At 34.3% G+C, this 14,981-nt stretch overlaps 1 protein-coding gene across 1 annotated transcript in view; it reads right to left on the bottom strand.

The window, feature by feature from the left end:
• The window catches only part of LOC114325940 (titin), a 333,570-nt gene that overhangs the window by 252,168 nt on the left and 66,421 nt on the right, over positions 1-14,981 (bottom strand). The window contains exon 3 of the mRNA XM_050647669.1: positions 6,001-6,279. Within this exon, the coding sequence (XP_050503626.1) occupies positions 6,001-6,279 (279 nt within the window). The remainder of the gene's footprint in view (positions 1-6,000; positions 6,280-14,981) is intronic.

Raw genomic sequence — 14,981 nt, 5'->3', positions numbered from 1 at the left:
GGCCCGAAGATCTTTCAGAGGTGAAGTGGACGAAGCAATGGAAAGAAGAAATCTGCAGGACGGGGACTGGCAAAACAGAAAGAACTGGAGAGGACGGTTGAGTGAAGGAATACACTAAAAACTATGGAAATTATGTAGAAAGGATACAGGATGTTTCTAAATAAGTGCGACAAACTTTGAGGGATAATTCTACATGAAAAAATGATGACAGTTTGCTCTATAAACGTATGTCCGCAAATGTTTTGTTTCCGAGAAATGAGGTGTTGTAATTTTTCTAACAAATTGACGATTTAATAAAATAAAAATAAAAAAATCCAAAAAACAAAAAATCTTCTATCATCTAACATCTGTCAAGACTGACATGAAGAACTTGTCATTCCTAATAAATTCATACATGCCCAGATTGGTAGAAAAATTTTTTAAAAGAAGAAATAAATCACTTTACAGTGAAAGAACAGATAAATTTAATTACTAAGACCGATGAGAATAATAATTTTAAAAAATCATTTCAAATGTTCAAAATTCTCGTCGTTTACCTCATGTGCAATAAGTTAATATTATGATTTCCTAGCATAAATTTAATTATTCATTAATTTTTTTATCTACTCTATGTTATATTATGTGTAAGTTTTTGGTTTGTGAAAACTGTCATTAAAGATAGCAGTGCGTGAAGTGTTTAAAGTGTGCGTGAAGGAACACAATGTATTTTAAATGGGACTTACTTTTTTGCACTGTTTTTTAACACACTTTCATATAATCAAATATCCTTAACTTTCGCGTTGTCATGGTGATGACATAATGGGCAATAAATTACGACAAAAGTTTTGACAGTTTTGTGGTTTGAAAGAAGTTAGAATTTTTAAATGTTAAAGTTCTGTTCCAGTGATGAAGAGTTACAGTTTTTTTATTTATTTATGGTAGAGTAGATAAAATATTGTATGAAACTGTGCGTGAAGTAGTTTTTGCGAACTTACGCGATGTATAGCACTCGCTCCGCTGTCGCTCGTGCTCTAAATATCGCGTGCGTTCGCAAAAAGCATGCTTCACGAACTGTTTCATAAATAACTATTTTATTACGTGGATAGCTACTTACCGAAATTTATGCAAAGGAAAAATAATAAAAATTTATTAATTCTACAACCAATATTTTACAAAACTTTTTTTATTCCACTTTAAAGCACACGCGTCAGTGTTAATGCAAAAATCAAAAAACAAATAGCCCTGATTTATGAGCTCTCATATTCCGCAAACTAAAAATTTTGAGCTCGTTCCACTGAGCATTAATTTGATACTTTAGTGGGGGGGGGGCTGAGTTAGCCCCCTTCCCCCACTACTTAAAAATAGGAATATTGAATCGGTTTTTGCGGCAGAATTACGAGCTATTTATGAGCTCTTGAAATTATATAGTTTCGATTTTTGAGCTCATCCCCTTCACACCCAAACAACCCTTTAATTGATTTAACTTAAGAGAAAAATGCTGAGAAAACTTAAAATATATCGTATTGCGGATATAATTCCTATAGCTTATATACTCTAAGAATAAACTATTACATCACGTGCATTTCGATTATTGAGCTACAACCCCTTCGCAAGAAAACCACCCTATCTTCCCGGCTTAAGAGAAAGTTGTACTTAAAATGCATTAAACTAATTATTTGGCGACTACATATCATTGAATAATTTATAAGCTTCCAAATTACGCGCATTTAGATCAGTAAACTGCAATTTATTTTGTATAGTGCAGTCACTGAAGGTAAAAATCAACGATTACCTTCAATTTCGGTGAACCTTCATCGATTTTCACGAAAATTGGTCAGTGGTTAGAGGATACGTCAAGAAACAAAGGTGACATGGTACCACCTTGCGCCTTTACCCTGAGGGTGGATACCGCCCCTTCTCGGGGGTGAAAATTATTTTATTAAAAATAACTGCACAAATCAATGAAAGAACAAATTAAAAGCAAAATTTATTATATAAAGTTAATAAAATAAGTCAATACTTTTTAAGTTATTAAAGATCAAAGATTTTAATTATTCGTGAAAAAAATGCATGTTATGAAGCGGTTTTTCGTAAATCACTGAAAAACTGTAAGTTCTTACAAAAAAGTTAATAGTAGTTTAATTCGTATAGCTTATATTCTAAGAATAAACTCTTAAATCACGCGCCTTTCGATTATAGAGTTACAACCCCTTCGTAAGAAACCCATCCCATATTCCCGGCTTAAGAGAGAGTTGTACTTAAAATAATTTAAATTAATTATTTGGCGACTACTTATCGTTTAATAATTTATGAGTTTGCAAAATATACGAATCTCAATTATTGAATTGCCATTTTCTTTCTATAGTGCAGTCACTGAAGGTAAAAATCAACTATGACCTTCGATTTCGGTAAATCTCCATTCATTTTCACGAATTAACAATAACAACTTGGGGTTTTAACCTGGCGTATACGTATATCACCCCTTCTCGGGGGTGAAAATTACTTTATTAAAGATAACCCCACAAATCGAGAGAGGGACAAATTGTAAGCAAAATTTGTTATATAATGTGATTAAAATAAATCAATACTTTTTGAGTTATTAAAGATCAAATATTTTAATTTTTGTGAAAGAAAATGCATGCTTTAAAGCGATTTTTCATAAATAACTCAAAAACTGTAAGTTTTTACAAAAAAGTGTTCATCACTAAAATTGAAGCTAATAAAAAATATAATAAATTGCTTACTTGAAAAACCCTTTAATGTTAATTTAAAGTAAGTTATTGGTAATTAAATGTATATTTTTTCTGCGACTATTCAAATCTAAGGATTCAAGCTTAAATAACAGGAAAGAGATGCATTTTATAACACTTAGGTACTAAATACTTATCAAAGTACTTAGAAATACCTATCAAAAATGAGCTCCAGAAAAAGTTGATACCATCAAAATCCGCTCACCAATTTTCGTGAAAATGAATGGAGATTTACCGAAATCAAAGGTCATAGTTGATTTTTACCTTCAGTGACTGCACTATAGAAAGAAAATGGCAATTCAATAATTGAGATGCGTATATTTTGCGAGCTCATAAATTATTAAACGATATCTAGTCGCCAAATAATTTATTTAAATTATTTTAAGTACAACTCTCTCTTAAGCCGGGAATATGGGATGGTTTTCTTGCGAAGGGGTTGTAGCTCAATAATCGAAAGGCGCGTGATTTAAGAGTTTATTCTTAGAATATAAGCTATACGAATAAAAGTACTATTAACTTTTTTGTAAAAACTTACAGTTTTTCAGTGATTTACGAAAAACCGCTTCAAAACATGCATTTTTTTCACGAATAATTAAAATTTTTGATCTTTAATAACTTAAAAGTTACTAATTTTACTTATTTTAAGACTTATTTTAATAACTTTATATAATAAATTTTGCTAATAATTTGTTCTTTTATAGATTTGTGCAGTTATTTTTTATAAAATAATTTCCACCCCCGAGAAGGGGCGGTATCCACCCTCAGGGTAAAGGCGCAAGGTGGTACCATGTAATCTTTGTTTCTTCCTATTTTTAAGTAGTGGGGGGGGCTGACTCAGCCCCCCACTAAAGTAATAAATTCCTGCTCAGTGGAACGAGCTCAAAATTTTTAGTTTGCGGAATATGTAAGCTCATAAATAGCTCATAAATCAGGGCTATTTGTTTTTTAATTCTTGCAAGTGGGGGGGGGGGCAGCTCAACACGGGTGAGTTTTACGACATAGGCGTCAATAGGTACATAGTATCACTGACTATTCATAATTTTGTTGATAATTTAAAATTTGATCTTTGTCCATTTTTAAAGTAGATTGTTGAATATGTGATACCTACGTGACAAATGACCCAAAATAATGAACTACCTTTGTAGATCGTAAAAAGAATATGTCTGCATTAATTTTGTATGAGTGATAAAAACCATAACAATTCTTAGGTTGCTTTATATTTTTTAGTGGGCTTTGGTTTCAGTATAATAATAATCTTTTTTTGAGTTATGAATTCTGACTATAGATATATAGAAATATTTTTCTTATAAAAAATAATATTAGAATTATTCAAACAATGTCAGAAGAAAAATGTTCAAAGTTAATATATAAAGTCAAAAAAATAATGAATGAAAAAAAAAATATATTTCTATATCGACGTCCTTCAAAATTTAGCGCCCCTCAAAATTTGGCGCCCCGGGTGGTCGCCCGGCTCGCCCGCCCCTTTATTCGGCGCTGGAACGGTCTTCAGTAAAATGTATGTATGTAGTTGTAATCGCGCGTTATCAAAACGCGCGTTAAGCGCCTGTCATGAGAACGGGGCCTTAGCTCATTCTCCATATCTTCCACAATTTTTGAAAAAACTCACACTCTTTTGTCACGTAAAATTTGAAGTTTTCAGCATGGACTTGGAATTCGAAATTTGGTAAAATTTCGGGAAAACTTTTAGTGATTTATTCGGCAGCAAATATTTCTTGGGGATTTTTTGTCCGGGATTTTTTGTGGGGATTTTTTGTCAAAAAAAATTTGTGGGGAATATTTGTCCGGAATTTTTTGTGGGGACTTTTTGTCCGGGGATTATTTGTCCGGGGATTTTTTGTCCAGGGATAATCTGTGTTAATTTCTTGTCCGGGATTATTTGTCCGGGGATTATTTGTCCGGACCCCGTAGAGTAGGGAGGGCGAGTAAGTCCCACAGCGCTTAGGCCACAACTGACCCATTGCATCTAATTTACTAGATTGTATAATACCAGTACCACTTACCAAATTTCGTGTTGTTGTCCCAGGAAATTTTCAAAAATAAATAAAATAAAAGTTTAAATTTGACACCCTGTATTTCGGTTATCATCAACTTTTGTACTAGATAAGTTAGCTTAGATCGACCTATTTTAACCTTAGAAATCTGAGGTTAAGCTATGGCCCATTCTTTACCAAACACCCTGTATAAGTTAATGTCACTACAGTTGTTTCGGCAGAGTGCCTTTCTCAAGTGATGTATTTTACTGTGTATCTGCACTATAAAGTCTCTAACTGAATGAGAGTTGAGAACTGGTTGCGGAGTGGGTAGCTTTTTGTCTCAAGTTGGTCATTCAGCATTATATCAGCAGTTTTTTAATTTATTAATTTCCATAGATTCTAATAAAGATAGCTTAAGGCCTTTATTTTGAATATCATCGTCATCTTGGTGCTACAGCCCTAAGAGGGCCTCGACCTTCTTAAGCTTTTTACGCCATTCTGTTCTGTCTCTTGCTAGCATTTTCCAGTTGCCCACTCGGCATCTTATGTTACCCCGTCCATTCACCTCAACTTTGGTCTACCCCGTCTTCTCATTCCAACGGGTTGAGCTGTTAGAATCTTTTTTATCATGTTCGATTTAGGGGCCCGGGCTACATGTCCTGCCCACTGCAGGAGGTTTCGCTTAATTACAGTGATAATATCTTTTCCACCAAACGTATGCTTGTAGATATTCTGCAGTTCAAAGTTATATCTACGCCTCCATATTCCGTTCTCACAGACTGCTCCGAATATCTTGCGTAGCACTTTTCTTTCAAAAATCGATAGAGCGGATTCATCTGTTTTAGTTAGGGTCCATGCCTCTGATCCATATGTGAGAACGGGGACTATTAATGTTCTATACAGCCTCATGCAAGTTTTTTGAGACAGACGTTTGTTAGATAAGTACTTCGATATACAATGATAACACTGTTTGCAATTATTATTCGTCTTTTTATTTCCTCAGATGTGTTATTATTGGGGTTAACCGATGTCCCTAGATATATGAACTCTTTGACCGCTTCGAAGTTTTGGTCATTGATGATTAGATCTGCGTCAACATTTCCAGCTCTTGTGTTTGTGTTAGTCGCCATGAATTTGGTTTTATTTTGATTTATTTATTTGAATATGAACATATTTTAAAAACATAATTTACAAAAAGACGTAAAATTTACAACACGCGCCCATTGAAGAGAAATGAAAGTGAGCGCCCACTTGAAGGTTAAATTACGTTCACTCACCGTTTTGTTTATAGTTGTCCGTAAGGTTCAATAATAGGCCGTCTGATTTTTGCGTGATGATATTGTCAGTGTTGGCGCCGTTGGACATGCCGAAGGGGTTATTTGAATTGTCGAGGCTCGCCTCCATGGTTACAGGAACTAGATTGCGGTTCGCCCAATGGGCTTCCGCTGCTATTTTAGAGGGTTCTCGTAAAAACACCACTATCACAGAGATGTTATCGGTCGAGCCTTGTTCTTTCGCTAAATGGACCAAGCGCTGACTGATTCTGTCTGTGTCGTCTGAAAATAAATAAAATATATTAATAGGTATCACAACAATCCTAAATACAATATTTAAATCGTATCACAGACAATCAAAAGTAATTTGTATGTGATATAAGTAATGCAAGTATTGTTTTAGAATGTCAATCTTTAACCTTTTCAGTTCTGCTGGTAGGAATTGCCACCACCTATTTTGGAAGATCAGCACAATGCATCAGTAACTGAATGTATCCTAAATATTGTACTAGAATGCCAATCTTTAAACCTCTCAGCTTTGCTAATTGATCCAATTGTTCAACCTGATCATGAATGAAATAATAAAAAAGTAAGAACACACAAAGCAAGAATAAAAAAGGACACCAAATTGAGAGAAAAACAACTTAAAATAATCTTATATGCAGACGATACAATACTAATCTCCTCAAAGTGAAGATAATTTACAATATGCTGCACCAATCAAAATTTTGGGGTTAATTTCCCCAATAATAAGATGTAAAAAATATCTAGGCATCACACTATCTAGCTACGGAAAGCTCGAAACAGAAGTGAAAGATCAAGTGAATAGCACAAACAGAGCCGCAGGTTTTGTGCTCCGCAAACGGAGCACAAACAAAGGCAGAATTTACAAAACAGTCATCAGACCAATAATGACATACGCGGCAGAAACAGGACTCGAAACAGAGAGGACAAAAAGATTGCTCGAAACAGCGGAGATAAAAACCCTTCGAAAAATCGATGGTAAGACACTATGGAACAAAGCTAGAAGTACAGATATACGACGGAGGTGCAACGTGGAGAACCTTAATAATTGTAAGAAACAGAAGAGTAGCATGAAATGACCACATAAGCCGAATGATAACAAATATAGTAGTAAGAACAATACTAAGACGATCAGTGTTAAGATCACGAAAACGAAGGAATGACATTTCACTGGAGGCACATTGAAAAAACAGACAGAGTCATATCAATACAAAAAGAAAAAGAATAAGAAGATTGGCTGGTAGGAATTGTCACCAACTATGTTGGGGTGTAGGGGTGTGTTATAGAGGTAGTACCTTTTATCGGAACGACCACATCGAGCGTCATAGACGGGAGATGGTTCTTGATAACTGGTCCTCATAAGACACCTAACTCTCACTTATGGCTCCACGTGCCACACCCTGGGCAACTGCATTGGTCTGCAGGCTAAACTAAGTGATGGTAGCGAGATATGGCGAAAAACCACCGAGCGATTGCCGGTATAAGCAATCCCCCACCTACTGGCCAACGGTTTCGGGCGGACGAGCTGGTTAGTGGAAGGGCACTCCTTTGTCCTGAGTAGTGATGAGCGAGACTGGTCTTGGTCTTGCGGTCTTGGTCTTGCAGCAAAACCAAGACCAAGACCAAGACCGCCTTTTGGTTGCAAGACCAAGACCAAGACCAAGCTTACAAGAACAAGACCAAGACCAAGACCGAACCTTGCAAGACCACGCAAGACCAAGACCAACCTGCAAGACTCTTGCACTTTTTTGAGAAAAATTGGTTTTTATTATTTAACTTTATTTTTTTAGTTCAATAATATATACTGACATTGTAAGAAACCTTAAACAATATCGAATTTTTAAAATACATAATATTTTGGTTATATTTTTAAGTCGTTTTGATTAAGTCAAACGGTTTGCATTTTCTCAACCTTCAAAGTGTCCAGAAGGAAAGTTTTCAAACAGCGATAGTACAGTTGAAATTACTTGTAAGACAAAAAAATGTAATTATAGATAGGGTAATCCATTTAACAAAAAATGCAATTAAAAACGGTTTTTATGTAAATACCAGTAGTTTTCGCTTTTTTGTCTAATAAAAATACTGACACTTATTTCAATTCTTTTCGCATAATCGAGGAAAAATGTAGGTCGTTAAATTTAAAATTAATACAAAAAATATCATAATAGATTTTGAAAAGGGATTCACAATGCTGTGAAAGCATTGTGGCCTGAATAAAAAATAACTGGTTGTCGACTATAATATGTGTCAAGCTTGGTATCGCAAAATCCAAAGCTTAGGTTCAGTTTCTGAATATAATGACAAAAATTCCGAACAGGGAAATTTTTAAAATTATTTTTTGGATTAATTTTTTACAATCAACGAAAGTTGGAAGTTGAATTATTTGTGAAAATCCCGGATGACAAACGCGTAAAGAAGTTTACTGATTTCATAGTTGAAAACTATTTGGAAGAGGAAGAATCTAGGTTTTCCCCAGAAAGGGCCAGTACTACAAATAGTATATGCCGCACTTGAAATGCATGCACATCATTTCAGTGTGTTTTAAATTCTAGTTTTTACTACCCACATCCGAATATTTTCAACTTTTTAAATGTCATAATGGGTATTCAATCCAAAAATATGTGAAAATAAAAAGTGCGAATAACTCGTGTTACGAGAGCAATGTAGTTTAAATAAAATTAAAGAACTGCAAGATAACAAATTACAGAATTAAGCGTTTATAACTCCCCATTAGGTTTAGTTATTATGTTACAGTATTAGGTCTATAAATAGGTATGGTAAATATGTACGTATTTACTAAAAAGTATGCTTTAGTTAGTTTATAAAAAAAGTTAATTATATTAAATAATGATTAAATAGAGTAAAAAATATTTGATTTTTGTGTTTTCTTAAAAAAATTTAATTTATGTTCTTAAATTTGACCCTCGTAGGATAAATACTACAGTGTTCGAGTGAAAGGAGCAGATCGTTATCTGTTAACAACTATAAACCGTTTATCCCTTTTCGTAAAATCCGTGAATTGAAGGTCCCCGACCGTTTGTGGCACCTTAAAGAAGCTCTTTCTTTAACATTTTATTAAAATACAGGGGCAATAAACAATAATCCAGACTCAAGACGTGGTCTGAAGGCAGGCGGCAGGTATCGACAGCATGCAAAACACAACGTGACACAACCGAAAGCCGGCAAATGCAACAAGGGTTGTAAGTGCAGGTTTTTCCTACTGATAAACATTACCATTATAAAAATATACTCTAATCTCTTTATATAGAGAGAAATAATTAGGTCATTAGGTGAATGTATAATGTTAAAATTGGTATCCGTTTGCAACTACATTCTACGTTATGTTAAAATTTTAAAGCAAAAAATATAGTTTCATTCTTCACATCTTTATTTATTTCAATGTACATTTTATTCGAAATTGTTTGGTTCAAATTATTCCTACCAAAAAGCAAGACCAGCAAGACCAAGACCAAGAACAAGCTTGCAAGAACAAGACCAAGACCAAGACTAGCCTGGTCTTGGTCTTGTTCTTGTTTTGCTCATCACTAGTCCTGAGATCGAGAAATCGGTCTCAAAGGCGGAGGAACCAGGAAGATGGTCAACGACATAGGGCTATCATGGCTAGCAATAACCAAATGAGTACAAAGCTTACTACAACCAGGTAAAGTAGATAATACTGCGATAGCAATGGAAAGATTAAATATCGAAATTCTAGGAATAAGCGATGTACAATGGCCAGGGTCTGGAAAACAACGGACTAGAAAGGGAGCTATATATTATAGTGGATATTCTGACAAAACAAACCGATATGATGTTGGCCATAATGGTAAACAAGGAAATAGATAAATCCGTACTTGGTTTCACCCGCTTTAGAATCGCATTATAATACACTAATCGCTACAAATTAACACCAATATGGGGAAAATGAATGTTATTCAAGTATATGCACCAACAGCTGACAAGGAGGAACAAGAAATAGAAGACTTCTACGAGCAATTGGAAACAATAATGAAAACAACAAAAAACGTGAAGTTCTGATACTAATGGGTGACTTCAATGCCAAAGTGGGCAGAGGAAGTGTGGAGTGTTGTGTTGGAATGTATGGTTTGGGAGAGCGAAATGAGCGTGGTGAAAGACTAATTCAGATGTGCCAGACAGAAGAACTGGTAGTTATGAATACAATGTTTAAATTACCAAATCGCCGGCTCTACACGTGGAAAGCTCCTGGAGACAACAAAGATAGAATTATAAGAAACCAGATAGATTACATCTTGATAAGGAACAGGTACAAGAACTCTATTACAGTAGTGAAGACTAACCCTGGAGCAGATGTAAACTCGGACCACAACCCAGTAGTAGCAAATATGAATGTAAGATTGAGAAAAACAATAAAGAAAAGATCTAGACCACAAATATACATTGATAAACTAAGAGAACCAAATACATACCAAGAAACTCGAAATAAAATAAATCAGAGTATCCAAGAAATACAACAACAAAATAAGAACACTACAGATATTGAAACAAAATGGAAGAATATAAAGAACACAATAGACACTGTGGGACGGAAAACATTAACATTTACAAAAGCTGCCAAACAAGAATGGATGACACAAGAAATTCTCGAAAAGATGGACGAAAGAAGAATACATAAAAACAAAGATAAAATTAAATATCAAGAAATTAATAAACAAATAAAATAGAAAATAAAACAAGCTAAGGAAACATGGATGTCCATTAAATGTCAAGAAATTGAGGAATGTGAGGCAAGGTATGACACTTTCAACACCCATAAGAAGGTTAAAGAAATGATTTCAGGAAATCATAACAAACCAATTGGGATATTAACAAATGCAGATGGTACCACTATATCTGAAACGCAAGACAAATTACGCAGATGGAAAGAATACATTGAACATCTATTTTATGACCAAAAAGTAGAACAATTAGAAGTTGACGGAGAATCCACGGGACCAGAAATAATGAAAGAGGAAGTTATTTATGCAATAAAACACACAAAAGGTAGAAAAGCTCCAGGACCCGATGAAATAGCAATTGAACTATTGAAGATAATTGATGAAGATAATATTGATGTCTTGGTATACCTTTTTAACTCCATATACAAGACGGGACACATACCCAAAGAATGGCTTCTCTTAACTTTTGTAACGATTCCAAAAATCACAAATGCTAAAGATTGCAATGACTATCGGACAATTGCATTAATGAGCCACACATTGAAAACCTTCCTTAAAATCATACATAACAGAATCCACGTGAAATTAGAACAAGAAGTAAGTGATTCACAGATGGGTTTTAGAAAGGGTCTAGGAACTAGAGAAGCATTATTCGGAGTCAATGTTCTGACACAACGATGTCTGGATATGAATCAGGACATATATGCTTGCTTCACAGATTTTAAAAAAGCTTTTGACAGAGTTCAACCTGAAAAGCTTTTAAGTATTCTTAAGACCAAAAACATAGATAGTAGAGATCTACAAATTATATCGAATCTGTATCAAAATCAGAAAACAAGAGTAAGAGTCGAAGGAGAACTGACAGAGGAAGTAAGTATACTTAGAGGAGTTCGACAAGGGTGCCTACTTTCACCACTCTTATTCAACATCTACAGTGAAGTGATATTTCAAGAAGCTTTATTGGATATTGTGGAAGGTATTTTGGTCAACGTAAATAGCATTAATAATATTAGATATGCGGACGATACGGTCATATTTGCAAGTGACATGGAAGATTTACAGTACATAATACAACATGTATACAATGCATGTGAAAGCTACGGACTGCAAATGAATCTCAAGAAAACGAAATCAATGATATTCTCAAAAAAAAACACAAAATGTAGATAACCTGATCATCAATAATACAGCGATCGAAAGAGTAACAACATATAAATATTTAGGAACGTGGCTAACCGAAGATGGAGATTAAACAAAAGAAATCAGATCTAGAATAGAAATGGCAAGAAACACGTTCATAAAATTGAAGAACTTACTTTGCAACCGTAACCTTAATCTAGAGATCCGCACAAGAATGCTACGTTGTTACGTTTTTTCTACTTTACTATACGGCATGGAAGCGTGGACAATAAAACAGTCTGAAATCAAAAAATTAAACTCCTTTGAAATGTGGTGCTACAGGAGAATCCACAGAATATCGTGGACTGAAAAATAACTAATATAGAGGTGTTACAAAGAATGAAGAAAGAATGTGAAGTCATAAAAACTGTTAAAATTAGAAAGATTCAATATCTGGGTCATATAATGAGGGGCGAGAAGTACGTATTACTTAGGTTAATTATGCAAGGGAAGATACAAGGGAAGAGAAACCCAGGACGACGCAAAATATCCTGGCTAAGAAATTTGAGAGAGTGGTTCGGTTGCAGCTCATTAGAATTATTCAGAAGTGCGGCCAATAAAATTAAAATAGCAATGATGATTTCCAACCTCCGATAGGGGAAGGAACCTAAAGAAGAAGAATGTTGGAAGACTTTGTCCTTAAAATGTTAATATTAAGGCCTCTCCGATAACTTGCTTCACTGAGTAGATAATATACTCATGGCTGTAAATTTTATGCAAGAACGGCTGCATCGTCAGCGTATCTGGGATTGTTGATTACTTCTCTGCCTAGTCTTATTTCCTCTTGTCTGTCATTCAAGGCCTTCCTAAAGATATCTTCATAGATTAAAAAGACTGAGTGACAAAACACTACCCTGTCTCACCCCACGTTTGATGAGCAGTTTTTCAGTATAACTAGCTCAATTTGGATAGAAGTTACTTGATTATAATATAATTATTTAGTAATCTTATATCGCAGTGGTCAAGTCCTGCTGCCTACAGGCAATCAAAAAGTGTATTGTGTTGTAATGCCTTTTCCAAATCGACAAAGGCTTTGTAAGAGAACACGCATACAAAATAGTGCCTGTCTAGTTCCTAGTCCATTTCTAAATCCAAATTGATTATTCCCATTCTACTTTCGTACATAAGGAATACTCGATTTTCTATAATTCGTAAAAGTATCTTAAATGTGTGACTCAACAAACTAATTAGTCTAAACATTTGATATAAAAAGAAATGCACCGTACTTGAAAGTCTTTTATTATTTTATAGGCAAGTATTATTAGTAGGTAAACATGTGCTAAAAAAATTTTGATTTGAATAACTAGTAAAAACGAAAGTTACTTACGAGGTGTGCTATCAAAATACTTGATGAATTATGAATAAAATTTTCTTATACTTCGGCTCACACTTTAGAATTTTTTATAACTATTGGTTCGATGTGATATTATGTAATAAGTAAACACAAATAATTTAACATAATGAAATGATAGTCAAAAATATGACAGCTTGCAACTATTCAGTGCTTAAAAAAAACTTCCACATCAATAAATATTAGAGATGAGCTATTTTGCAGTTTTTATGCAACAGTGACAAATGTGATTGATGTTTCGTAGTCACTGTGACAAATAACAGTAAGTTCGCTACATCAATAATTGTGACGTGTGAATGATTTTTTCATTTGCAACCATTCATTTGCCTCTTTGAAGTTCGCATTAACCAAATTTTCTTCTATTTCTTGAGCTTTTTCTTTTTATACTGCACCCTCTTCTTCAGTAAAAGACTCAGCTAATGCTTGTTTCACGTCTGAATCTATCCCACTGTGTTTTAGTTTTTGGGTTAATTATCTCACCAACCGTTGATGAAACTGTCTTGGTTTTTCAAAAGTTTGCTTACCTCAGTTTCGATTTGACTGCACTTGGATTGTTTCCCGCATTTAATTACATTAACTTTTTCTTTTAAAGTAAGATCTTTTCTCTTCGAATTTAATGATGCCATGATTCACTTGCAAATTCCTGAGTGAATTCTAAATTACCTGTGTCTAAAAATTTATTAACAGACAAGAAAGTGCGTGGGCAATAGAAGTTTTTGGACAAATGAAAAAGTACTCGATAACCTATGGCTATTTCGGTGACGAGTCGAATTGGTGCTCATATAACAAAGTCATTTTTATGTCTTCATTTTAGTCATTTTAAGTATTTATTAAGTAAGTAAAAGTAAATGAAGAACTAACTGACAAAATTGAAGATGGCAATGGGATAAGCCAGGGAGACTCCCTGAGTCCTCTATTGGTCAACCTGATCATGGATATATAACGATACGCTTTAATTACTATTTTTGCTAATTTTATTTTTTTAATTTTTAATAACTTTTCTCAAAACGAAACAACATAAGTCATTTAAAATTTACATGTAATACACAAACCATATGCCAACAAGGGCCTTTGATGTCGAGAAACGAAAATGTATCCCTAAACAGATTGTATAAAATTAATGTTTTTTTCAACGAAACACTAACTGATTACGATGCCAGATTGCCACACTCTTCATGTCAACTCCTTAAAATACAAAAAGGTTCTCATCTTTTAAAAGGCTTAATGCTAATTTATGGCCCTTCTGGTCATTATCGCAAAACCGCAAACCAGTTGACATAATAGTTAGTGGTCCGGCAAGTCAGTCTCTACACAGCATTCGAACGATTCAGACACACTCTCTCTCTCGCTAACAATACCCTTTCGAGATATAAGGAAAACACCACGCTTGTTTACCCAAAATAAATAAATATATTACTGTTCGTTGTTACACTTATTTTTAATTAATTCCGTCAACACACACCACCGGAATATTGGTGACCCCGAGAACATTTAAAACGCCGCGAAAATTTACAAATTAGTGCTAATAATATACTTTTGTCGGTTTTAAATACAGTGAACATCGAAAATGACGGACGGTACCAGTGCGAATAACAGTGCTGCAGTGCTTCAGGATAACAGTGCTTCAGTTGAACGGATTTCAGTTAAAATCTTACCGTTCTGGCCCAACTATCCTGAAATATGGTTCCTGCCAGTAGAAAACCAATTTACACTGGCAAACATAACAAGTGACG

Source organism: Diabrotica virgifera, chromosome 3, assembly GCF_917563875.1.
Source record: "Diabrotica virgifera virgifera chromosome 3, PGI_DIABVI_V3a".
Classification (NCBI taxonomy): domain Eukaryota; kingdom Metazoa; phylum Arthropoda; class Insecta; order Coleoptera; family Chrysomelidae; genus Diabrotica; species Diabrotica virgifera.
Note: the sequence above shows the minus strand (reverse complement) of the source record. Positions and strands in the feature narration are given on the sequence as shown.